Genomic DNA, 24,939 nt, shown 5'->3' on the forward strand with positions numbered 1-24,939 from the left:
TCCCCAAAGCAGGGGAAACCGTCTCTGGGCCCCACAGGTCCTCCTTCCCTATTCCCCAAAGTAGCTGGGTGCCAAAAGCCCTTGCTGTAGTCTGGGGTGAGGACAGACAGTGATCTGATCCCCCCGACCCAGGTGGCCTCCAGTATCACAGCCACAGCTACAGAGCTGGCCTGGCTCCCACCCAGCCCAGGAGACTGCGGCCCAGGCACCCTCCCTTTGTTTGTCTTGGGGGGGCCATTGCTGAACAAACAGGGAAGGGAAATCCTGGATTCTGTCTCTCTTCTCTGCCTGCTCAGCGGTTACTCAGGCCTGAGGCCCCTGGGGCCCACTCAGGCCTGGCTCTTTCTTGGTCCTTTATGTGAAGGGAGCTGGTGGGGCAGGTATATAGAAAACCCAGGTCTTGGCCTTGGTGCATGCTCAGAAAAACTAAACCCCAACCCAGGGGCACAGAGAGACATTCACTGGGCATGCCCTGTGTGCTGGGCCCCAGGCTAGGGACTGCATAAGCCAGAGCTCTCTGACACTGCCCAGCCAGGAAGATGTTTGCATCAGGATCTCCAGTTTCCAGAAGAGGACGCTGGGGCTCAGGGTCATGAAGGGAGGATGTTGGCAGAGCTGGGAATCCCACCCAGACCTCCCTGACCCCCTCACTGCACTTTGAACCTCAGCTTGTCTTTCTTAGTGGAGCAGCGGGGGGAGGTAGTGAGGAGCAGGACAAGGACAGGGCGTGGTACCCCTTTACCTCTCTTTTTTGTCCCCCACAGACCATACCACTGTCCAAGGTCCCAAATGGGCATGCAGAGCCCTCCCCATGGCTGAGCTGCCCCTGCTGCCTTGGGCACCCCCGTGGGCCAGGGTGGTGCCCAAGACTCACCTGTGCCCCCAGTTGAGTGGCAGAGCCGAGGACCTGGCCCCAGAGTGCTCAAGGCTCCTGGTGGTGCCCGCTATTCACATAACGCCATCCAGTGATGGGGAGTCCTCCCCCTGCACCCCGACCCCCAGGCGCCTGCAGCTGCTGAGGATCCCGGACCTGGAAAGTCCACCCCAGGACAGGTCAGATTGGGTGTTGGGATGGAAAAGAGGGTATTTCTCTCTAGGGACTCATGCTCAAGGGGGGGAGGTGAAGGTCAGAGTGTGGCTGTAGGTCAGTTAGCCCCACAGGAGCTGGGCTGCAAGTTGGGAAATAGCTCCACAAACAAAAACAGGCCACTGGGAGTATGTGTTGGGACAACAGACTCTGAGCTCAGCCGAGCAGTACCTAATAAGAGTGGAAGTGGACACCCCATTCAACACACCCCATGTTCTTCAAACTGTGGGTCATGACCTATTTAGGGGCCATGAACCCAATGTGGAGCTTTGTGATCAGCACTTTTCTCAAATAGAAATAGGGTAGCACTGAAAATACAGTGGGTAAGGCATAGTGGATAAGTGTGTTTCCTGCAACTCTTGTGTATGACATTACATATATTTCTTAATTGTGTACTGGAGGCCAGCATAAAAGGCATGTCTTGCTGTAGCTCGTGGGCAAAAAAAAAGTTTAAACAAACCTGTTTCTGCAAAGAAACTACCTCTGGTACAAGGAGACAGGAACTGGGAGGTTCAAGCCTACCAGGGGAAAAGGGCCTGGCTGGTCCTGAATAGAAATATCCACTGTGGTTTCTTCCAATAATGACACTGAATAAGAGTTAAAGTTTATGAAGTAGTGCTCTGTGTTTCAAAGGTGAGAAACCTCAGCAATTTCAGCAAAAATTAGGATGGAGAAAGAGTTGCAAAATGATACTGTAGGAGCCTAATTGTGTATCTTTTTAAAAGACATTGAACAACAGGATATATTGTTGGTGAGTACATCCTGATGTATGAGAAAGATGGAAAAGCTGTCCAGGGAAAACACATACCAACTTCAGGGCAGTGGGTACCATGGGGGCAGGAGCAGAGAAAGGAGGGAAGGGGAGTTGGGCCTTTTGTGTGACTGTGATCATTTATTTCTTTAAAAGAAAAAAAAAAAGATCTGAAGCAAAAATGGCAAAATTTTCACATCTTTTACATATGGGACAGAGAGGACCATTTTATTTCTGCCTGTTTAAAATATTCCTGAACCAAAATTTTTTAAGTATTTCAAAAGAAGAAACTGGCAAGAAGAGTATATAAAGAAAGCAGTAAGACAGAGGGGCCAGTGGAAGGAGGGCCTCTCTGAAATGGGAGGGAAGAGCTTCTATGCAAGGAACAACAAATGCAAAGCCCTTGGGGAAGGAATGTGCCTGATGAGTTAGAAGAACAGCAGGGAGACTGGGTAGCTGGAGAGGGAGCAAGGGGGAGACAGGAGGTCAAGTCAGAGTGGTGACAGGGGCCACAAGAGAGCTCTGAGCCAGGAGGGCCCTGACCTGACTCAGGGGTCATGGCTCCCTCTGGCTGTCCCTGTGGAGCGGCTGGGTGCAGGGTCACCGGGGAGGACCCACTGTGATATCCAGGAGGGAAAGGACAGAGGCCGGGCCAGGGTGCAAACAGTGGGGAAGAGAATGTAGATAGATTTTGTGGGTGGAGCCCACAGGTTGGATATGGATGTGAAGGGATGTGGGGCCTGCCATCACCAGAAAGAAGTCAAGTGGGATTTTTGTGGGGAAGGGGTATAAGGGTGGAGGGGGGGGGGGATGGTGCCTGTTCAACAGGTGGGAACGGAGACGGGTGGAGAGCAAGACCCTGTGCTGACATGCTTCCAGCCAGGAGCTGTGAGGTGGAACCACATCCTGTGTTCTAGGGCAAAGAGGTCAGGTCACGGACAGACTCGGGCCACCCCTGCCGAGGTGGGTGCAGGTTATGGCGTCAGGGCAGGGCTGTGACCTCCTCTGTAACCTGCCAGCTGGGTGGCTTTGGCAAGACACTTGCCATCTTTGAGGCGGGCTTCCCCATCTGTAAAAGGGCTGCTGCAGCGCCCCCGGCGCTGGACGCGTGGGAAAGCCCTTCCCCCAGACCTGGTGGCATCCCGGACTCGGGTAGTTGCCCGAGGTCGCAGCACAGAGAGCCGAGGAGGCTGGATTCTAACTTGGTCTGGCTAGCAGGGACTGGGACGGAGAGGGTCTCCAGAGGCCGAGGCCCTGGCACCTCCTGGGGCTAACGTCTGGGTTCAGAGACAGGGCTGGGGAGAGGGCAGCGGCCCGCAGGCCCTCCCCCTTCCGGCCGGCACGCGCAGCCCCAGCACCCCGGTTTCCCAGAATCTGCGACCCAGCCCAGCTCCGCCCCCGCCTCTCGGGTTCCGCCCTAGGAGGGAGGGGGGCCCGGGCGGGGGGCCCTGGCCCGGGGCAGACGGGGCTGAGGACCTCTTTCCGGTCCCAGGGGCGACGGCCGCGGCCCGTGCCAAGGCAGCTGCTGTGGCGGCGCCCTGCTCCATCGTCTCCGGGATTTGCTCTTTCCCTCTCCCGCCGCTCAGTTCTCTCTCTCCTTTTCTCGCGCCCTCTCTCTGGACCTCGGGCGTCGCGGCTCCCCTCCGGGTTTCTGTCTCGCTCTCCCTCCCCCGGCGCCCCAACGTCTCTCGGCCTCGCTTCTCGACCCCGGCGTCGCCCTCCCGCGGGGCCTCAGGCTGCCCCGCCGCCCGCCGCCTCCGGGCGCCTCGATCTCTTTTCCTTCCCCGGCCGACCCCGTCTCGGTCTCTCCGCCGCCAGGCCCCGCCGCGCCGCCCCGGCCCGGGCGCTCGCGCCCCTCCCGGCGGGCGAGGGGCGGCACCGTGACGCGCGGGGCGGGCCGGCGGGGCGGGGGGCGCTGACGCCGCGGCGGCCTCCGCGGCTCCGGCCTTTTGTGCGGCGGCGGGGTCGAGTGGGGGCGGCGGCCGCGGACGGCGAGGCGAGTGCCCCGCTGTGACGCCCAGCTCCTCCCAGCCCCGATCAGCCCGGCCGGCCCAGCCCTGCGGCCGGCTGCGCCCGCAGCGCCGCATCCATGTTCGAGTAAGGACCGGGCCCGGCCGGGGATGGGGCGCGGGGGCCGCGGTGCCCCCGGGGCTGAGCGCTGACGGCGGGAGGCCCCGGGACCGCTCGGCACTGCCGGGGCGCGATGCGGGGCTCTGGCGGGGGTTCCCCGGGTCATCTGGCGGGGAGCGCGGCCTGCGGCGATGGCCTTGCCGGGGAGGCGAGGGGTGGGCGCCAGGCTGCCCCGGGCCTTTGGGGCTGGGGTGGGGGCAGGGGCGGCCGCGGAGACCGGGGCAGGCCGGGGAGCAGACTCTCCCAGCCTAGGCCCCCTCCCACCGTCCTTGTCTGCTGGAGGTGGGGGCTTGGTGGCCGGCCGAGAACGTGCCCGAGATCCTCTGGGGCCAGGGACGCAGAATTGAGCTCTTATTCCTCGTCTGGGCCCAGTGTGTTCGATTATGAATTGTAGGTGTCTCGAAAGTGTGTGTATGCATGTCTGTGCTCCTAGTGTGCCCGCAGATGTGGATCCTCCTTAGCTGTGAGTGTGTAATTTACCTGGAATCCCATCTGTGGTTCCATGTATTACTTCAGGGTCCCTGCGTGTGTCGGATTGTGACTTTACTGTGTGGGGCTCTGCGTGTGTGCTTGTGACCTGTGGTTGTATGTGAGTAATGTAACTCATCCCATTAGACCTATGCGTGTCTGGTTGTGACTTTAGAGTATGCGTACTTGTGTCAAGTATCCTAGTGTGCAGTAAGCTGTGATCCTTCTTGGCTCTGCATGTGTGTGTGCGTGTGTAATTTATCTGAGACTCCAAATGTCACTGTAAGTTGACTGTGTGTCCAATTGTGACTTTGGAGTGTGTGTGCATGTGTGTTTGGGGCTCTGTTTGCTGCTATGACCCTCTGTCTCTGCAGGTGCCTATAATTTATCTCTGAACCTATTAGCTCTGTGTGCAAATATAAGTTACCTGTGTGTGTCCGTGCATGACACTGTTGTGTTTCTGGGGCTCCATCTTTGTGTGAAAGTTCTTGTCCCTTTGTGACACTTGTTTGTGTCTGGGCTACTATGTGTGCAGCTGGGACCCTCTGGGGCTTTGTGTGTGTGAAGAGCAAGACAGAGAGACTCCTTGTGGCTCTTAGTGGGCCCAGGACCCTCCCTCCTGAAACTTGGGTGTACCTTTGACTCTCTGGGGCCATGAAAATAACTGATATTGTCCCTCTGTTATAGTTTATAAAGCACGTTCATGCATTGTTTCAGTACCTGGCCACCGTGTTGTCAAGGTGTGTCAGGTGTGTCCACAGCACCCTGGGAATGCATTATTCCTGAGTCCTTCAGGGCTGTGTTGGTGTCTGGGTTCCCTGACGCCTCCATCCCTTACCACAGAGCAGGCCTTTGCTTTGTTTTCCCAGCCAGATGGTAAACACCAGGAGAGCGGAACTGACCCTATCTGTGACTTAATTTACCTCGGTTGTGCATTTGTGAGCTGGGGTCCTCTGTGACTGCTCTCTCATTGTGTGGCTCTCTCTGTAACTGTGGGAATGTTCACTTGCTTTCAACTCTTCTCTGAGACTTTCTTGTAGCTGAAGGTGTGAATGTAATTTTTCTGGGACTTTTTGTGGTATTCTGCGTGTTTCTGTGGCCCTTGGCAGCTGCCTGTGTGCATGCATGCGTATGTGTACGTGTGTAACTTTGGGGACTGTGTGTGTAGCATACTTGTAACGTTGTGGGTGTGGGTGTAATTATGCTGTAACTGTGGCTCTGTGTGTGACTGTAACACACCTGTGATATTACTGCTGGGTGTGTGTGTCTGAGTGCGAATGTGAAATGGGTGGGGAGACTTCTTTTAGTTGTGGGGAACTACAGTTGACACTGGCTGTGTGCGACCCACATCATTTCCCTTGTATGCACACCTGTGTGTGTGTCTGCCCGGCTCTGACCCAAGGGAGCTCTGGGCCTATTGAGGCCCGGAAGCTGAAAGAGACTCCTGCACTGGCAAAACCCCTTTCTATTCCGAGTCCCGCCTCCTGTGAGTCCCCGCCCTCCCTAACGGTCCTCCTGCTGAAGGCTCCTCCCTTCCCTCTGCCACAGCCTGCCTGGTTGGGCAGCCTCAGGGCTGTGCCTGCCCTTGTGCACTGCCTCTTTGTCCTACCAAGAACCATGATCTGGGAATATGGGCCCTGCCCTGTCTGTGTGTGTTGGGCCTGTCCTCAGGTGCCCTCCCCTAGATCTCTGGCTGCAGGAGAGTAGGCCATGTGGAGGAGGGGTCGGCAGTTCAGGATAGAGAGGCCAGAAGATTAGGCAGGGGAGGAAGGTGGTCACCCCCTCCTTCAGAACCTTCTATGGCTCTCCAGTGCCTTCAGTGTGAAGCCCAAACTCTTGATCAGGATCCCAGGGTCTGTGGGTGGACCTGTGCCCTCCTGTCCTTCCCCAGCCTCACTGGCCACCTGGTTCCTCAGACCTGCTGCACTCAGTCCCGTCTCTGAACTTGCTGTTCCTGCCCCTAAAGCAGTCTGCTCCCACCCTTTGCCAAATCTGTTCTTTGTCCTGGGGGCTCAGCTTAAGTGTGCCCTGCACAGCACCCCACCCACCCACTTAGCCCTCCTTTACCTCTGTGGTCCTCCAACTTGAACGTGCATCATAGTCTCCTGGGCCTGTTTCTAATTCAGGAGGTCTGCAGAAGGCCCCAGAATCTGCATTTCTCACAACTTCCAGGTCTGCTGGACCAGTGTTGTGGATCATCGTCCTCATTTACCTGCTTTCTTATTGATTGTCTCTGTTCTCCAACCAGAATGTCAGGTCCCTGTGGGCTGGGATTGTGTCTGTTTTTGCTCACTTCTGTGTCTCCAGTCCCTGGCTCAGTGCATAGAGAGTGAGTGACTGGCATTTGGGCTCAGACGACAGGCTGAGTTGTTTGTGTGGTACCTGTTGAGCTCAGCGTAGCATTTTGAACACAGCTGCATAGGCGGTTCCTTTGAGTTTGACAGTCCCTAATCATCAAACCCTGTGCTGGGCTTTGCATATATTACCTCACTTTATCCTCCAGACAATCCTGTGGGATAGCTACTGTTACTACTCCCATTATACTCAAGAAAGTAGGCGCAGAAAGATTCAGACCCTTGCTCAAGGCCACACAGGCAGGAATTGGCCAAACTGAGACCTCAGCCTGCTGAGAGTTGGGGCAAGTTGCACACGTGGTTGAATCCAAGGTCTGTGAGCCTCAATCACTTACTCCACAAAAGTAGATGCTTGTGAAGCACCTACTGTGCACCAGGCCTTGTCTTGGGCAATGGAGACACAGCTGGGAACTACCCACTCCCCTTGTGGAGTGTACCTCCTGGTGTGGAAGGATAAGAAGCTGGAGCAAATGGAGAAGGTGGGAGGGAGGGCATTGGGAAGCAGAGAGGTGACAGAGGGTCTTGGAGCAAGTGTCCATGAGCAGAGACCTGAAGGAGGTGCAGAAGCCTTGCACAAATCTCAGAGGAAGGGCATTTGGGCAGAGGGAACAGCTGAGGCAGGAACTGAGGGGAGGGAGCAAGTAGCTGATGGAGGGTCCAGCCCTGGGCTTGTAGCTGGAGTCAGGTGCAGACGGAGGGGCATGAGGGCAGGGATGGGAGAAGGGAGACCTGGGAGAAGGTGGCTTTGATAGTCCAGGGAGTGCAGCGGTGGCCTGGGTCACCACCTATTTCACTTACTTGTTTACTTATTTATTCCACAAATTCTTTTCACAAGTATGACATGAATGCCTATCCTGGACCCTCTTCTGAGCAATACTGAGGACAGAGCCATCCATGCCCAAGCAGCACCCGGGCTTGCCATTGAGGAGCTCATAGACCTGGAGGGGAGATGGAGCTATCATCAGATGGCCCAGAGTGATCAGAGCTGGGATAGGGGAAGCAGAAGGAGAGTGGTCGGGTGGGATGGGAGCTGCCAGGCACTATGCGGACCAAAGGAAGGGAGGCAGCATCTAGGAGGGAGGGGATAGGCAAGCAAGAGTCCCAAAGGATGCATTAGAATTTGTTAGGCACAGAAGAGAAAGGATGGTCTGGACAGGGGGACAGGCACGCGCTAAAGCTTGGAGGTAAGAGAGAAGTTTGAGGAGCCCCAAGGACTTAAGGCAGCTGTGCATCCTTGCACAAGTGGCTCACTGCTTTGCACCTCATCTCTGTCCTCTGTAAAGTGGCATGGTCATCGTAGCCCACGCACTGGGTTGCCTGAAGCATAATAAAGCTAATCTTAGGGGGAGCTTGCCATAGCACTGATAGAGTCAGTAGTGCGCATCCCTTCAACGTTCCTGACACCACAGCGCTATCACAGCTGGCATTTACTCAGTGCGTGGACCAGAAGGCTCTTTCCTTATAGGGCAGGAACTAGGTCTGATGGTTGCTACTTCCAGCTCCAGCCAGCATGTGGATTATTCATGTAGTCACCAATGGTTATTGAGAGTTTACTATGTGCTGGGTATAGTTTTGGGTACTAGGGACACAGTGGCAGTGAAGGCCTCCTGAAGTTCATGGTCTGGGGCAGACAATAAGCAAACTGACTAAGGGAACAGGATGATTTGAGACAGTATGAAGTGGGGCTGGGCAGCTGGGGGGCTGCTTCAGCCAGGGTCACCAGGGAGGGAGAAGCATTTGAGCTGAATAAGGCTAGGCTGGGGCTGTGGAGGGGCAGTGCAGGCAGAGGAGACAGAGGGCAGAGAGGCTGGGGTGGCTGGAGTGATGGGGAGAGGGGAGGGCAAGAATGACAGAGTGGTGACAAGGACCATGCCTGGGCCCTGGGCACTGAGGTGAGGACTTTGACCAGGAGGGCCTTGACCTCTGTGGGTGGGGAGCGAACTGCAAGGGGCAGGAGGGGAGCAGGGAGATGCACTGCTGCGATGTCTAAGAGGGAGAGGATGGAGCCGGGCCAGGGCACTGGAGCCAGGGAAGTGAGTATAATAGAAACAATGGAAATAGGTTTGGGAGGTGGAGTAGTAGGACTTGGAACAGATTAGAAATGGGGGGTGAGCAAAAAAGAAGTAAAGATGCTTAAGTTTTTGGCTCAAGCTACTGAGTGAAAAGTGGCTGCTCAATATTTATTGTATGAATGAATGAAAAAGCTGATTTAAAAAACCAGCTGTCATAGAGAGCTCACTGTGTGCCCGGCACTACTGGACGCACTTTACATGTACTGACGTGTTTCAGTCTCCATACAGCCAGGTGAGGACCTGTGTGTATCACTCCGACATCACAGATGAAGTACCCAGGATTCAGAGTTAGGGAGCTACTCTGGGCCACACTGTGAGGCAGAGGGGAATGTGTGGGTGGATGAGGGATCAGGGGGCTGATGGATGGGGCCCCAAAATGGGCCTGTCCCCACACCCCAGCCTGTTTCTCCCCACAATGCCCCTCTTCCCTCCTCCCAGCACCACCCCCCACTCTGGCCGGAGCACCCCAAGCAGCTCCCCATCTCTCCGTAAACGGCTGCAGCTCTTGCCCCCAAGCCGACCCCTGCCCGAGCCAGAACCGGGCACCATGGTGGAGAAGGGGTCAGATAGCTCCTCAGAGAAGGGTGGGATGCCCGGGACACCCAGCACCCAGAGCCTGGGCGGCCGGAACTTCATCCGCAACAGCAAGGTCAGCGCGAGCCCAGGTGGGTGGGAGAGGGGAAGGGTGGGAGATCGGCTCATTCTGACTGCGCTCCTTTTTCTTGCAGAAGATGCAGAGCTGGTACAGTGTAAGTGTTGGGCAGGGGGCTTGCTGGGGGAATGAAAGGGAGGGGGGCAGGTGCTGGGCCAGGGGCCCCAGATGCAGCCATCAAGGAGTAGGGGCTGGGGTCAGCAAACCTAGGGCTGCATCCTGTGTTGCTGCTTACATGCTGTGTGACCTTGGTTGAGTTGCTTAATCTCTCTGGGCCTCTCTCCTTGAGAAACAGTCCTGACCTTGCACAGCTGAAGGGGAACATTCACTAAGTCAGTGATGCTGGTGGGTGCTTAGCACAGGGCCTGGCTTCTGCAGAATCAGTAAATGGCAGCTCTGGTTACACTTGTCTTATGAGCAATGGAAGCCAGAAGTGAGTTAGATCTGAACCCCCAGAGAGCCTGTTCAGGACTGAGAAGACTGAGGGGATCCTAGGAGCTTTGTGGGGCAGAATTAGGGGTGTGAACCCCCATCCGGGTTCTCACCTCTGAAACTTTGCCCAGATGCTGAGCCCTACGTACAAACAGCGGAACGAAGACTTCCGGAAACTGTTCAGCAAACTCCCTGAAGCCGAGCGCCTCATTGTGGGTGAGTCCTGACACTTGGACCCGACCCTGAGGTCCTAGCCCTGCCCTCCCAACTCTTGCCCCATGGTCGCTGCCCAGACGGCGTGTGACTCGGCGTCTGCCCATCTCTCCCCTGGCCACCTCAGATTACTCCTGTGCCTTGCAGCGCGAGATCCTCCTCCAGGGCCGCCTCTATCTCTCTGAGAACTGGATCTGCTTCTACAGCAACATCTTCCGCTGGGAGACAACAGTGAGCAACAGGGATTCAGAGGGGCTCTGGGGCCGCCAGGGCCCCGGCCCCTATTGACCTGTCATTCGCCCTCAGATTTCCATCCAGTTGAAGGAAGTGACGTGTCTGAAGAAGGAAAAGACGGCCAAGCTGATCCCCAACGCCATCCAGATATGCACCGAGAGCGAGAAGGTAAGGGAGATGGCCTGCTGGCAGTGCCATGTGGTCCCTGACCCGGGTCCTCAGAGCCCATTTATCCTGCACCCTGAACTTCTCTCGTATCCGTGTCGTGCTCTGTATTCTCCTAGAGCCTGGGCTCCCATCATCTCTGAGCTGGACCCTCACACCAGACTCCCAACTCTGTCCCTGCTGACTGTCCCCGCACATGGCTGCTCAGGGATAACATTAATAGTAAAATTCTTCCCTTCCATGTGTTGTCAATTCAGATGTCCCCTCTCCTTGGAAGCCTTCCCTGATGCTTCATTCTGTCCTCATGATCGTTGCCTTGTGATCCCCAGATGGCTGCCTCACGCCAAAGACCTGGACGACGGGAAGGGGGGAGGGAGCGTGGGTAGACACCACAGCACACTTCCCTCTGTGTTTTATTGGCCAAAAGTGAATCAGTTGACCACCCCAGCAGGCAAGGCGAACTGGGCTTCCCCCTTCACCGCCCAGCCGCTCTGGGCTGACTGTCTGGAGGTGTGCCTATCTCTCGCCGTGGACTGTGAGCTCTGGGGACACAGCCGGGGGCCATTTCCTCCTCACTTGACTCCAGGGTCAGGGAGGCACAGGATAAACATTTTATGGAATGAATGAGTGGCTACATCAGAATGGAGTTCCAGGAATAGAGAGTGGCTGGGGATGGAGCCCCCTCTTCTGGCTGTGTCTCCCCACCCCCTCACATCCCTCTCTCTCCTGCAGCATTTCTTCACTTCCTTTGGGGCCCGGGACCGCTGCTTCCTGCTCATCTTCCGCCTCTGGCAGAATGCACTGCTTGAAAAGGTGGGTCGGGATGATGCCTGTGCAGGGGGTTAGCAGATGCGGGCCAGGGAGACCATATAGCCAGGGGTCCCAGAACTCAGGGAACTGGAGGACCGTCAGCTCTTCTCCATGGGCACCACACCCAACGTACCTGCAGTCTCCTCCATGGGCCCCACCAGGGGGCCACCATGGGCTCTAGGGTCAGACCCAACCCACACAAGGGGTGTGTCCATGACTGCTGTCACCATCCGCAGATCAAAAATGCTCTGAAGACGAGAAGGTTTTCTTTGTATGTGTGACAGTAGATCTGACCTGCGCTCACCATTGTAGTCTGTAGCAACACTACCAGAACTTCTGCTGCGACGGAAGTGTCCTCTATCCATGTTGTCCAACACAGTAGCCACTAGCCACATGTGCCTATTGAACTCTTGAAAAGTGGCTAGTGTGACTGAGGGTCTGCATTTCTTAATTCAGTTTCATTGTAGTGAGTCTAAACTTAAATGGCTGTGTGTACTTTGCGTATAGGACAGAGCTTTATTTATCTCAGTGTGACCATTCATATGTTTCAGGACAAAAAAGTATTAATGGGTATGACTGGGATAAATCATAGATATACTTGTAATTCAATATAGAGTTACAGTATCCAATATAGAACAGACCAGTGATTCTCAAACTTTATAGTTTCAGGAACCCTTAGACTCCAAAGAGCTTTTGTTTAAGTGGGTTATATATATCAATATTATTGATATTATTATTGATACTGTATTATAAATTGAAACTGGGAGATTTTTAAACATAAGAATACATGAGCACACAGTGCATTACCTGTCAGAAAAATGTCAGCATAACATGTCATGTAGCCTGTGGGAAATTACACCGTATACTCATGAGAGAATAAAAGTAAAAGAAGCAAGTAACATCTTACATTACTAGTAATACTCATCATACTCATGAAAACAATTTTGACCTCATGGACCCTCTGAGAGGGTCTGGGGGGATACCCCAGAAATCCTCAAACCATACTTTGAGAAACCCTGATATATACTGCATCAGGTACTAAATATAATATAGCTACTATTGGTGCTATATCAAAACATTCAGCGTAGGCACTGTATTGTTTTTCTTAAATCCCATAACTGTTTAATTTTGAGCCATGTCTTATCCCAAAGGTTTTGAATAAGGGATTTTAGGTCACCTAAAGGGTCCTAAGGATCCTAAGGGATTTTATGCTAGCCCCAAGCAGGCTCTCCTGGAATACCCATGATGGTTGCATGAGTTTCTGTAGGATGTATTCAGTTACAGTTACAAGTAACTGAAAACCCACCAAACAATGGCTTAAGCAAGATACTGAATTATTTCATAAGGTAATAATAATAGCTAACACTTATGGTGCTACTGGAGTGGTGGCACTGATCTGAGCATTACATGAACTTACTTCACAGCCACCCTATGAGGCAGTATGCTTATTATCTTTATTTTACCAATGAGGCATAGAGAGATGAACCTGCTCATGTTCACATGGGTGTTTATATGGCAGAGCTGGAGTTCTGACTCACTGTACTCAGGTTCTGGAGTCCACCTGACCACTGCATCACATTGATCTTCATGTAACAAGATGTCTGGAGGCAGGTGGTCCAGAGTGGGTTTGAAGGCTCCCTTATATCATCAAGGACCCAAGTTCTTGGGTGTTCTTCCACACCATCACCACTCTGCATACTGATATTTTATTCACGTGGTGGTTGCCTCAGGGATGCAAGATGGACGCTACAGCTACAGCCATCATGCCCTCACATAAGTGTCCCAAACACGAAGGAGGTAAAGGGTGGATAGAGAGTGGACTTTCTTTGTCAGGGAGTGAAAACCTCCCTTAGCCAACTTCTTGCATGCTTGGGTTAGAACTGGGTCACATGACCATCTTTGTTTGCAAAGGAAGCTGTATGTGTGGCAAGGGAAAGGTGAACTGGTTCAAACCAATTGTAAGTCATATAACTGGGGAAGATTTTTGCCCCAAACAAATCAGGGTCTGCTGGTAGGGAGGGAGGCTGGATAGACATCAAATAGGCACAGCACGGTGTCTGCTTCTGCTGGCCCAGTAGCACCTCAGAAGGCCAGACCCACTCCTCTAGCAGTGCTGTGCTCATGTCCCGTCCTCTTGGGGGCAGCTCCACCTGTGGCCATCCTCAGGGGCAGGAGTGCTGGAGCCAGGCCAGAGAGAGGTCCTGCCTAGTGTCAAAGTCTCCAAGGAGGACAAGGGCAGAGGAAGGTTCAAAGCTCAGCCTCGGAGCCAGACTGCCAGGATAGAGCTCTGGCCATCGCTGAGGTGCTGAATGACTTGGGACAAGTTACTGAACACCATTGGTCAATTGGGGACCACCCTACATCATAGCAATTAGAGCCAGGCCCAGAATAAGTGCTCGGTAGTGTCCAGCTTGTATAAGGCAGGGTTTCCCAGTGGTTAGCTCTGGTGTGATGCTTCAGCCCCCCAGGGTCACACCTCCGCTCTGCAATGTGGGCACTTCTGTGCCTCAGTATTATCTTAAAATAACGCTGTTAGCACCCACTTCGCAATTGTTTTGAGGACTGAGTGAGTGAGGACATGGAAACGAGCTGGAAGAATGCCTGGCATGTGGAAACAGCTCAGGGAGTGTGTGCTGCTGCTCTTATTCCTGTTCTTTTATGACTTCATCATCCTCATTCGGTCACTCTGGCCATAGGTAGTTGAAAGCCCAGGGCTCCCCAGGACACTCGGGAAAGCACCCCAGGGCAGGACAGCATCGGGGGTGGGAGCATCAGCTCTGGAGTCTGGCTGGGTTTGAATCCCAGGGTTGTCCCTGGCCACTTGTGTGACCTTGAGTCATGACTCCCCCTGCCTGGGCCTTGTATTCTCCTGTGTAAACCTGGGCATGAAACCTGTAGTGGAGTATTGGGAGGACCTAAGGGGGGAGTCCTGAGCATGGGGCTCCAGCAGGTAGGGTGTGAAGTCTGGGACAGGATGCCATGCTGCCCCCTTGTGGACACTGGGGGGACCGGCTAAGGCTCCCCGCTGGTGGGGACAGGGTGGGAAGGGCTCTGGCCCGAGTGAGGTGGAGGCCAACTCCATGTCCTGCCTGCCCAGACGCTGAGTCCCCGTGAGCTCTGGCACCTGGTGCATCAATGCTATGGCTCAGAGCTGGGCCTCACCAGCGAGGACGAGGACTATGTCTGCCCCTTGCAGCTGAATGGTCTGGGGTGAGTCAGAGGTCAGCGACTGGTTCCTGGGGTCTGGAAGACAGGAGGGGTTGCATGCAGAGCTTCTGGAGTCTGGGTGGACTGACCTGGGTGTACAAAGTCTGGGAGACAAAGAGGGTGTGTGGGGTCTCAAAGATACAGTGAACTCACACACTTCCTTCCCCTGCAGGAGTGCCAAGGAAGTGGACGATGTGATTGCACTGAGTGATATCACCCCCTCAGGGGCAGCCGACCACAGCCAGGAGCCGAGCCCAGTGGGGTCGCGCCGTGGCCGCATCACCCCCAACCTTTCCCGGGCCAGCAGTGATGTGGACCACGGGGTAAGTAGGAGGATGGAGGATACAGAAGAAGGCTGGGGGTGGTGAGTGGGGGTCGGGAGGGTATGGACAGCAGGACAGAGAAGAAGTGGTTGGAGGGGTGAGGGAAGGGATGGATGGAGGAAAGACAGGCAAGGAAAATAGGGACAGTTATAGACAAGAGAGGCAACAGGGGGAACAAACAGATGGAAAGGATGAGAGACAGAAGAGGCAAGACATGGATGAGTGGATTGGTGGACGGATGCATGGATGAAGTAGGAGACAGGCCAGGCATGGATAGGACAGATGGGTGGACAGCACAGGTGTAAGAAATCTTATGGCCCAGGCATCTAAGTGAGGCCTTGTCTGGGCAGCCCCAGGGCCCCCCATAGTAGCTGTAAGCCCCACGCACACCCACGACCTCCCAGCATTGGTTCTCCTGCACTCTGGAATCCTCATGGTGTTGTCGGCACACAGGGGGCCCTAAGGCTGGGATAGAGGTGGGACAGGGCTGGATTAAGCCTTTCTCCACAGGCAGAGGAGGACAAGGAGGAGCAGCCAGCCAGCCAGCCAGATGCCTCCTCCAGCCAGACAGTGACCCCAGTGGCTGAACCCCCAAGCACAGAACCCACCCCGCCTGATGGGCCCACCTCTCTGGGCCCCTTGAACCTGCTGCCCAGTGAGGAGCTATTGACGGACACAAGTAATTCCTCCTCGTCCACGGGGGAGGAAGGTGAGGCAGGTGGCCCAAGTCATTCGCTTCAGTTACATGTGATGAACCTTATTCAGACTGGCTTAAGCCAGGGATTTACTGGCTCATGGAACTAAAAAGTTTGCCGAGGGAGCAGGCATTCAAATGGTGGTGTGAGAAATCTGTCTATCTTTAGCTCTGCTTTGAAGGCAGCAAAGTGTAATTTAGGCAAATTATTTAACCTCTCTGAGCCTCGTTTTCTCCATCTGAAAAATGGGTTTAGCCAAAATAATACCCACTTCATACAGTTCTTGTTAAGAGAATCAAATGAGTTAATACCTGGAAAGCGCCTGTGCCACTTAGTACGTATTAGCATTATTATTTCCATTTATTCTGTGCCAACTTCATTCTCAGGTAGCCTCTACTCTTGTGGGGGCAGAGAGATCCCAGCCCTGCTCCCAGACAAACCTATCTGAGAAAAAGCATGTTTTCCAAGTGGCTGCACCAGAAGCTGTAGGGTGGGGTCTGGTGGGACAGCTTGGAGAACGAGCCTGCCCTGAGCCCATCACTGTGTCTGATTGGCCTGGCCTGGGACACACGCCTGCATGCATGTACACACATGCACACACACACACACACATACTCCTGAGCTGCAGACTGATGAGCCTGGGAGCACATGCCCACCCCTCTGATCCCTGTGGCTGCAGGTGGCTGGGCCTGTGTGTGCTCTACCATGCAGCAGTCGTGGTGGCTCTGACCGGCTGGGCCTGGGGCACACACCCACCCTGTCATGCCCATGGGAGAGGGGTTCAAATTGTGCTCTGTGTCAGCGTCCACTCCAGTCCAGGAGGAGGGTCTGCTCACACCCCCCACATTAGTGTACAAGGACAGGCGGATGTCCACATTAGTGTAGAGGAGCAGTCACCCAGAGACAGAGCCACGGGCTGCTCTGAAGCAGGATGATCGACAGCCTCACCCACGGTCCTTCTGTGTTGCCTCAGCTGACCTGGCTGCCCTGCTCCCTGACCTCTCCGGCCGTCTCCTCATCAACGCCGTCTTCCATGTGGGCGCCGAGCGGCTCCAGCAGATGCTCTTCTCGGACTCGCCTTTCCTGCAGGGCTTCCTGCAGCAGTGCAAGTTCACAGGTCAGGGGGTGGGTGGGAGAGGTGAGCCGTGTTGGAGAGGAGGTTTTCCTCTGCCTTTCAAGGTTCTCCTAGCTGGTTTGAGAATCAAACTGACATAAGATGGGTTAACAGGAGAAAAAAGCAAAGTTTAATTACATGTGCATGGAGGCCCAGTGACAAACTGAGACCCAAAGAAATGACCAATGCAGGCAGCTTTTATACATTTTAGGCAAAGGGCAGTAAATCTGTGAGGAATTGATAGAACAAAGGAAAGTTATGTTTGCATATTTAAATTAGTAAGCAATTCCAAACAGCATTTGGGTTCAGGGAGTAAATTAGTAAAAAAGTGACAAGGTTTGCTCTAAATTCCCTCTCACTGGTGATAAGGATGCCTTCTACCTTTAGGTTGGGGAGGTACCTTTCACATGGAGATTTATTCCCTAGATTCAGAGGGTGACAGAGGAAGTTGGGGTAGCCCTCCCACCCTGGCTGCTTCTCCAGTCCACAATTTGGGGTGGCCTGCCCTGGCCCCTGCCGCAGTTACATGCAGGATGGAGTAGCTGAAAGCAGCATCTATGAGACCAGAATGGTCTGCCTCTTGATCTGAGTCACCTTGGGCTGGGTTCCAAGCCTCGGTGCCTCAGTGTCTCCTGTGTAATGGGGCGTGATAGTAGCACCTGCCTTATCAGAGTCTCATGGGAGCTAAATAAGTTAATACCAGAAAAGTGCCCAGGAGAGAAGCATGTAATGAGCATTTAATAAATACAAGTTATGGGAGCACGAAATGTGCCCACTCTGTCACATGTGTGCAGAGACCAGGGCAGATGAGCTCCAGAATCTGGTGAGAGTGACAGTAAATAGATAACCCACACAAGTAAGTCTCATGTCACAGGTGTGCTGGGACTGAGTGTCAGAGGGGCGTCAGGAGAGGCTGCTGGGGGGATGGGAAGTTGAAAATAGGGCCTGAAGGAGGAACTCTTCCAGAAAAAGTGAGGAGGCAGAGGAGCCCAGGAGGCCAGCATGGGACCTGAAAAGGCCCTGAGGCCAGAGGCAGGTTGGAAGAGGTCTCTTGAGGCCAGGCCCCTGTGGCCAGGTGCGGCACGGTGAACCTATAGCACCAGGTAAGGTGGACGGGTTGACCGTGGGACCAACTGAGGGGCTCAGAGGGCTGTGAAAGAGATTGCAGAGAGGAAGGGCTAGTCAGGTGATAGTTTTTCTTGGCTTCTTTATTCTGTACTGATGAAAATGAATAGTGTAGAATCCCCTGAAGAATGGTTAAGACTGTACCTTCTGTTGGGGACGTAGAAGTCCCCCAAAACTGCTCATATCCTGGAAAGGTTGGCACAAAGACTGAAGAACTCAGACTCTGGGGTACTGCAGAGCCATGGAGTGTTCTAGGCAGATAAGGGACAGGGTTGGGCTTGGTTTTAAGAAGTTATTCCTGGACAGAACCAGAGGTGGAAACCAAGGCCAGGAGCCCAGGGTTGGGGGATGGGGGCAGCTGGAGTGGGGTTCCTCAAGGATGGGCTGAACCAGGAGTGATGCTCAGGAGAAGGAGCGAACAGATAGGCAAGGGGTGCCCAGGGCTGGTGGGAGCGGGGTCACCCCTGAGGTGGGGCCCTGAGGGGATGGGCAGGTGTGGGCAAATGCCAAAGCTAGTGTGCTGCCCCATGGGTGTTGGGATCTGGGGTTCAGGAGGTCACAAGACCCTAGGTCTGAGGCTCGGGAGAAGCCAGGACTGGTACAGAGAGGGAAACTGAGGCTGCAGGAGTGGATGAGATGGCCTCAGGAGGAGTGAGGAGTGCAGGGAGGAGAGAGGTCTCAGCTCTGAGTATCACCAACATACCTGAAGTTTTAGGTATCCAGAAAGCAGGTGGGACAGATACCAAGTTGAGGTCATGGAGGGGTGGGTTTGGGGGCAAGTCCCAGAGAACTGGAACTTTCTAAAAGGCTGAGTCTCCTATAGCCTGTGAGCAAAGGACTGGAAAATTGTCCCCTCATTCCATTCCTCCCTCCCCCAGATGTGACCTTGAGCCCCTGGAGCGGGGACAGCAAATGCCACCAACGCCGAGTGCTGACATACACCATTCCCATCAGCAACCCATTGGGCCCCAAGAGCGCCTCCGTGGTGGAGACTCAGGTGGGCCAGGCAGGGTGGCTGGCAGGCCGGGCGGCCGGCTAGGGTGGCCCTGACCCCCCCTTGTCCCCACAGACACTGTCCCGGTGCGGACCACAGGCAGGCGGGTGTGTGGTGGACTCGGAGGTGCTGACACAGGGCATCCCTTACCAGGACTACTTCTACACAGCCCACCGCTACTGCATCCTGGCCCTTGCCCGGAACAAGGCCCGTCTCCGGTGAGCAGCGACCTGGCCCCTCCACCTGCCACCCTGGTGGTCCCAGGGCCCCAATCCTTGTCAGAAACAGAGTGTGGGTTACCACTCTAGCAGAGGAGCAGAAGTGCTGGGCCCCTGGAGCCTCTGAACTCAGAGTGAGAGAGAAGTCAGGAGGTGGCCCTGGGGGCTCCTGCCATCTGCAGGGGCATTTGAGCCGTGAGTGAGTGAGTGACCCAGGACACAAGTGAGCTGTTCATTTGTTCATCAGCTGTTGATTGAGCACCTTCTGTGTGCCCAGCACTGTTCTGGACACTGCAGGCACAGCAAACCCAACAAAATCCCCTCTCTTAGGGAGCTCATATTCTAGTGGTGAATTGGACAATAAAAAATAGTTATGTAAAACTTAAAAACATTGACTGGCAATAAGGGCTGCAGAAAAAAGCCCTAGCAGGCTAGAGCATATGGGATATGTCAGGAGAGTTTTATTCTGAATAAGGAGGTCAGGGAAGAGTCCTCTGAGAAAGCCTATTTCACCAAGAACCTGAAGAAAGTGAGAGAACGATTTGTATGGGACAGCCAGTGCAAAGGCCCTGAGGCAGGAGTGTGTAAGGAAGACTGGCTAGAGTCGAAGAAGTGAGGTAGGAGGTGAGATCAAAAGAGGTGAACCAAATTGGGCACGGCCTTGTGAGTCATGGTGAGGACTTTGCTTTTTCCAGGAGTGAGATGCATCCTGGGGAGGGCTCTGAGCCAGGAGGGCCCTGACCTGACCCTGGGGTCTGCAGGCTCCCACTGGCTGTGGCTGGGGAGCAGACTGTAGAGGGTGGGACGGTACAGGGAGACAGAGTGACCTGTGATGTCCTTGAGGAGCCCGGCCAGGGTGGGGGTAGAGAGTTTGGATTTGGGATAGATTTTTTTAGGAAGAACTGACAGGGATCACTGAGCGATTAGATGTGGGTGTGAGGGTGGAAAAGGGGTCAGGACCACCTGGAGGTGTTCGGTATTTAGAAGGATGGAGCTATGATTGGCCTGGATGGGGAAGATCAGGAGCTCAGGCTAGGATGCCTCAAGCTGCTCTTAGGCCCCCATGTGGAGTTGGGGCGCTGCTGCCGGATGGAAGGCGCATGAGCTAAGCCGCTGGTTTGGGTAGGCAGTGCTGAGGCCGCCCTTACGGCCGGGAGACTTGCCAAGGTGTGTCCTTGGGTGTAGGTGACAAGAGGCTCTCTCTGAAAGAGTGGGAAGGGAAGCACCCCTTGGGGAATATGGGCAGCAAGGCTGGGGTCAGACGCTGAGCCCCTCTCCCCGTGTTCTTATCCCAGCGTGTCTTCTGAGATCCGCTACCGGAAGCAGCCCTGGAGCCTCGTGAAGTCTCTCATCGAGAAGAACTCGTGGAGTGGCATCGAAGACTACTTCCACCACCTGGGTAGGGGACAGAAGTCTGGCCAGAGTGGGGTGTGGGGTCATGGCCAGTCTGGACGCAGACGTGCAGAGCCCTCTTCCTTGTCTGCAGAGCGAGAGCTTGCCGAGGCCGAGAAGCTGGAGGACGGCGGGAAGGATGCTCGCGGATCTCTGTCTGGCCTGCGGAGGCGGAAGCGGCCCCTTAGCTGGAGGGGTCATGGTGACGGGCCCCAGCATCCAGACGCTGACCCCTGTGCCCGGGCTGGCATGCACACCTCAGGTGTGTCCCTGCAGGCCTGGTCAGGGCAGGACGGGCTTGGGAGCGGGGCCAGGTGGGGGACCTGGGATGGGTCTGACGCTTGGACGCTCTCCTGCAGGCTCCCTCAGCTCCCGCTTCTCGGAACCGTCCATGGACCAGAGCCCTGGGGCCGGCGTCCCCAGTGCCCTGGTTCTGATCAGCATTGTGTGAGTAAGGGGACTGAGCTTTGGGGTCAGACAGGTGTGGATCTGCATCCTGTCTGCATGACCTTGGCAAGGGCTTGGCCTCTGAGCCTTTGCTTAAGTGGTAGTGTGGGCTCACCTCATAGAAAGATTAGAGGAGACGCTGTTTGTGTGCACCCAGCAGAGCTCCCAAACAGTGTACTGCTCAGTTTGTCACAGAGAAGTCTTGTCTGCTGGGAGAGGGCAGCCAGGGGGCAGGGAGGGCTTTCTGGAGAAGCAGGCACCCAAAAGAGGTGGAATTAGGTGAACCAGGAGTTATGCAAAAGAGCAATGTGGCTTGCACATTTCATTCATGTTTTCTGGGCCCTAAGCTGGGTGACACTGCAGACACAGTAGTGATCAACAGCCCTGGGAGGAGACAGATGTGACACCAGACTAGAGTGATGGAGAAATGGCAGATCTCAGAGGACACACAGAGGCAGCAGGGACAGAGATGGAGACAGAGAAGCCATGGGTGACTTCCTTCAGGGCCAACTTCCTGGGAAGCCAGGGAAGGCTTTCTGGGAAGGCAGAAGACTCCTGGGCTGAGAGCCCAGAGGGCTTAGGTGGGGGCCAACATGCCCAAAGGCCTGGAGGTGTGGGGGACAGGACACTGGGAAATGGAAATGAGGTCTGTGCTTCGAGCAGACCCTGTGAGCTGAGACTCAGATTGGCCACACACGCAGCCTGGCTGGGCCTTGTTCTCCCAGCATCAGCAGCCCAGTGAGAGACTGTGTGGCATGCTCAGCTCAGAGCAGCATGGGGTTGAGGAGCATGGGAGGTCAGGATGGACTGGGCCGCTCTCATTTCTCTGTCTCCCCCTCACTGCCTCCTCAGGATCTGTATGAGGTAGGGTCCTGCATCCTGCACCCCTTGACCTTATGTCTCACCTCCAGTGGCAGCCCCTTCTCCCTACTCCATGCCCCTGGCATGGTAGCAAAGGATGTGGGTTTCAGACAGGCCTGGGTTTGAATGCTGACTTTGTTGCTAATGGATGGTGTGACCCCAGGCATGTCTTTCACCCTCTGAGTCTTAGCTTCCTCCTCTGAAAAGGGGGGTAATCGTGGTGCCCCTTCAAGGGTTGTGTGGGTACCCAACTTGTGGGAGTGTCTGTATCCTGACTTCTGACCTCTGACCCTGCCCCCAGCCTCATCATCCTCATCGCCCTCAACGTCCTTCTCTTTTACCGCCTCTGGTCCCTGGAGAGGACGGCCCACACCTTTGAATCGTGGCACAGTCTGGCCCTGGCCAAGGGGTGAGTGGGTAGCCTGAGGGGGTCGGGAGCTGGGGAAAGTTGGAGGGGCCAAGGCCCTACTCAGGCCCTGCATCGCCCACAGCAAGTTCCCCCAGACGGCCACGGAGTGGGCAGAGATCCTGGCCCTGCAGAAGCAGTTCCACAGCGTCGAGGTACACAAGTGGAGGCAGATCCTGCGGGCTTCTGTGGAGCTCCTGGATGAGGTGCGGCTCTGGGGCTGTGGGATCCTGTGTTCAAATGCCAAGGGGTGCCAGATGCGCAGCTGTCTCCTCCGCTGTAAAATAGTCCCCACTTCCCAGAGTTTCTGGAAAAATCAGCAGGATGGAAGAAATAATTTATTGGTTCTCATCTTGGGAAAAAAGTCCAGAGGTGTCCGACTTCAGGCATGGCTGGATCTAGCCACTTAATAGTAGCAAGACTCCATCTCTCATACCATTCTTGATTCTGCCCGCCCCCAGAGTTGGCTTTGTTTCGGACATCCTCTTCCACAGGATGGCCAAGGTGGTGCCTGCAGCTCCATGCCAACATCCAAAGGAAGGCGCTCTCTCACTCATTGCTGGGGTCAGATGCCCATTTCTGAACCACTCACAGCCATCAGGAGTAGGCGAGGCTTTGTCCCTGAACTGCCCCTTCCTCCCTTTGGAGTGACTAAGGGGTCACATGAGTGTGGGAGAGAGGTTCTCCAAAGGCTATTGGGGTCTCCTCTCCAGAAGGGGCTGCTGCTCCAGGCACCCCCTATAGTTCAGGGTCAGCATCTGTTAAAGATGGCCAGGTTCAAATTCTGATGAGTGACCTTATACAAGTGACTTCATCACTGTGGCTTCCCGCTCTGTAACTGGAATAATGACTGATGCTACCTCAAAGGCTGCTGTGAGGATTGAATGAGTTAACGTGGGAATAATAGTGCCGAGCTCGTAGGAAACCCTTTATGTGTGCTTGCTCGTATTAGTGTGTGGCCAGTCCCAGCACTCTGTAGGTGCTCAGTAAATGTGGTGGGTCTGCACAAATGGCAGGCACTGGAGTAAGCACCTAAGGTGAGGAGGGGGCGTGGGGAGCCCAGGTAGTGGCTGCCATTGGCTGGGTGCCCAAGGGCATCAGAACCTAAGTTCATGGGTGGCGGTGAAGTTCGCATCTGGTCACGATGGACTGAGGCCCACCTTTAGGGGCTTCATACCCCAAAATCATGCTAGGAAGGAGTGGCTCATGCTGGGAGGGGCCCTAGAAGACAGGGTGGGAAGGAATTGAGGCTGGGGCCCCATGGTTCAGAGAGAGAGGCAGGGACTCCCCATCCTGAGTTCAGTTCTGATTGTTTTCCTCTCTCAAATACCAAGGGCACAGGGTTGATTTCACAAATTAATGCTAATAGCAGATACAGAGTGAGCCAGGCTGTTGTAAGTGCTAAACTGACAACTGATTTGCTCCTCCTGGCCAGGCTGTGAGGGGGTGCTCTTGCTGTCCCCCATCTAGTAGGTAGGGACGCTGAGGCCTGAGGAGTTTGGGCTTGTCCACGGTGGCACAGCAGGAAATAAGAATAGCTAACCTGCCCTGAGTGACTCCTGTGTGCCGTGTCCTGGGTTTTCACCCAGGCCCCTGAAATAACCCTGTGAAGCAGGTATGTCATGGTTAAAGGCTGTGCCCAGGGTTACCCAGTAAGTAGCAAAGCTGGGACTTGAACCCAGGCCACCCGGGTGCCTTCCATCCGCTGCCTCTGAGGAGTTAAATTGGGTATGGTATGGCTCTGCTCTTGTCCCAGGGCAACCTTGGCAGCAGCCGGCCGTGGCCTCTCTGCACCTTCTGCAGTTCCTCAGTTGCAGGCTGGAGGGGCGACCTCACCCATGCCAGTCCGTGCCCTCACCCTGCCCACCTCTTCCCCCAGATGAAGTTCTCACTGGAGAAGCTGCATCAAGGCATCAGCATCTCAGACTCTTCCTTTGACTCCCAGCCACGGCCCGATGACAGCTTTTCCTGAGGACATCTAGCCATGTGGCTGTTCCCCCAAATGGGCAGATGGACCCAGAACCTCAGCGACCACTGCTGGCACAGTGTGAGCGCCGGGAGCCTCCCGCCCACCCCTCCAAGTGGCCTGGCCAGGGACCACACAGACATGGGGACCACAGAACCAAGATGCACTTTAGATCAGCGTGTGCGAGTCCAGCAGCCATTGCCTGCCCAGCCAGGGAGCTGGCCTGGCCTTTGGCAGGCCCACACCTTCCCCGCTAACTTATTTTGCCCAGCTGGGTTTGTGGGGGGTGCCTCTGGGGTGCACGATTCCCTCAGCTCTGGGTTTAATGTATTATATTTATTTCGGGCTGACAAAGCCCCAATAAAGGGTTGGAACCGGCTGTGGCTGTGTCTGCAGGGCCCTGGGAGCAGGTGGGAGGATCCTGCTGCAGCAGGGAGTGGGGGGAGCTGTTCATTTTCTGGGGCCATGTCACTGACACCATCAGGATTCCCCAGAATCTCACAAGCTTTGCATCATCAGGGCCCAGTGCAGGGGCTGTGCGGGCAGACCAGGGCATGTCAGGCTATCTGAGCTTCAGATTATCATTGTCTACAAGAGGCGTAAGAATAGCACCTGTCTCCCAGGGTGGTTAGAAGCGAGTAGTTCTCCAACTTTAGCTGCGTCGGACTCTCCTGGAGGGCTCATTACAAAACATTCTGCTGGACCCCACCCCCAGAGTTTCTGCCTCAGTGGGTTTGGGGTGGGCTGAGAGTCTTCTTGGAGTAAGTTTCCAGATATGCTGATGATACTTGTCCAGGGACCCCGCTTTGAGAGCTGCTATTAT

The 24,939-nt window shown here is 55.0% G+C and overlaps 1 protein-coding gene across 5 annotated transcripts; it reads left to right on the plus strand.

Annotated features, from left to right (window-relative positions):
- Window positions 1–795: 795 nt before the first annotated feature.
- On the plus strand, window positions 796–24,495 carry GRAMD1A (GRAM domain containing 1A). Of its 5 annotated transcripts, none has more exons than XM_036928961.2 (19): window positions 797–1,053; window positions 9,301–9,511; window positions 9,591–9,611; window positions 10,078–10,162; window positions 10,287–10,390; window positions 10,466–10,561; window positions 11,291–11,371; window positions 14,466–14,578; window positions 14,748–14,898; window positions 15,409–15,607; window positions 16,567–16,710; window positions 18,711–18,829; window positions 18,902–19,044; window positions 20,340–20,443; window positions 20,531–20,698; window positions 20,796–20,883; window positions 22,046–22,153; window positions 22,236–22,356; window positions 24,030–24,495. In XM_036928961.2, exons 1-19 carry the CDS (start codon window positions 812–814, stop codon window positions 24,120–24,122), a joined length of 2,391 nt encoding a protein of 796 aa, XP_036784856.2. In that variant the 5' UTR covers window positions 797–811; the 3' UTR covers window positions 24,123–24,495. The 5 variants fall into 5 exon arrangements, with proteins under 5 accessions (XP_057348695.1, XP_036784856.2, XP_057348696.1 ...); XM_057492713.1 differs by having other exon boundaries at window positions 15,409–15,577; XM_036928965.2 differs by lacking the exon at window positions 797–1,053 and adding an exon at window positions 3,784–3,935.
- Window positions 24,496–24,939: the final 444 nt, after the last annotated feature.

Source organism: Manis pentadactyla, chromosome 15, assembly GCF_030020395.1.
Source record: "Manis pentadactyla isolate mManPen7 chromosome 15, mManPen7.hap1, whole genome shotgun sequence".
In the NCBI taxonomy this organism is placed as follows: domain Eukaryota; kingdom Metazoa; phylum Chordata; class Mammalia; order Pholidota; family Manidae; genus Manis; species Manis pentadactyla.

Coding starts and splice junctions, on each gene's coding strand:
- GRAMD1A (XM_036928961.2), top strand. CDS start 812: ATGGCTGAGCTGCCCCTGCTGCCTTGGGCACCCCCGTGGGCCAGGGTG. Junction 9,512..9,590: donor ACTTCATCCGCAACAGCAAG/GTCAGCGCGAGC, acceptor TTTTTCTTGCAG/AAGATGCAGAGCTGGTACAG. Junction 15,608..16,566: donor CTCGTCCACGGGGGAGGAAG/GTGAGGCAGGTG, acceptor GTGTTGCCTCAG/CTGACCTGGCTGCCCTGCTC.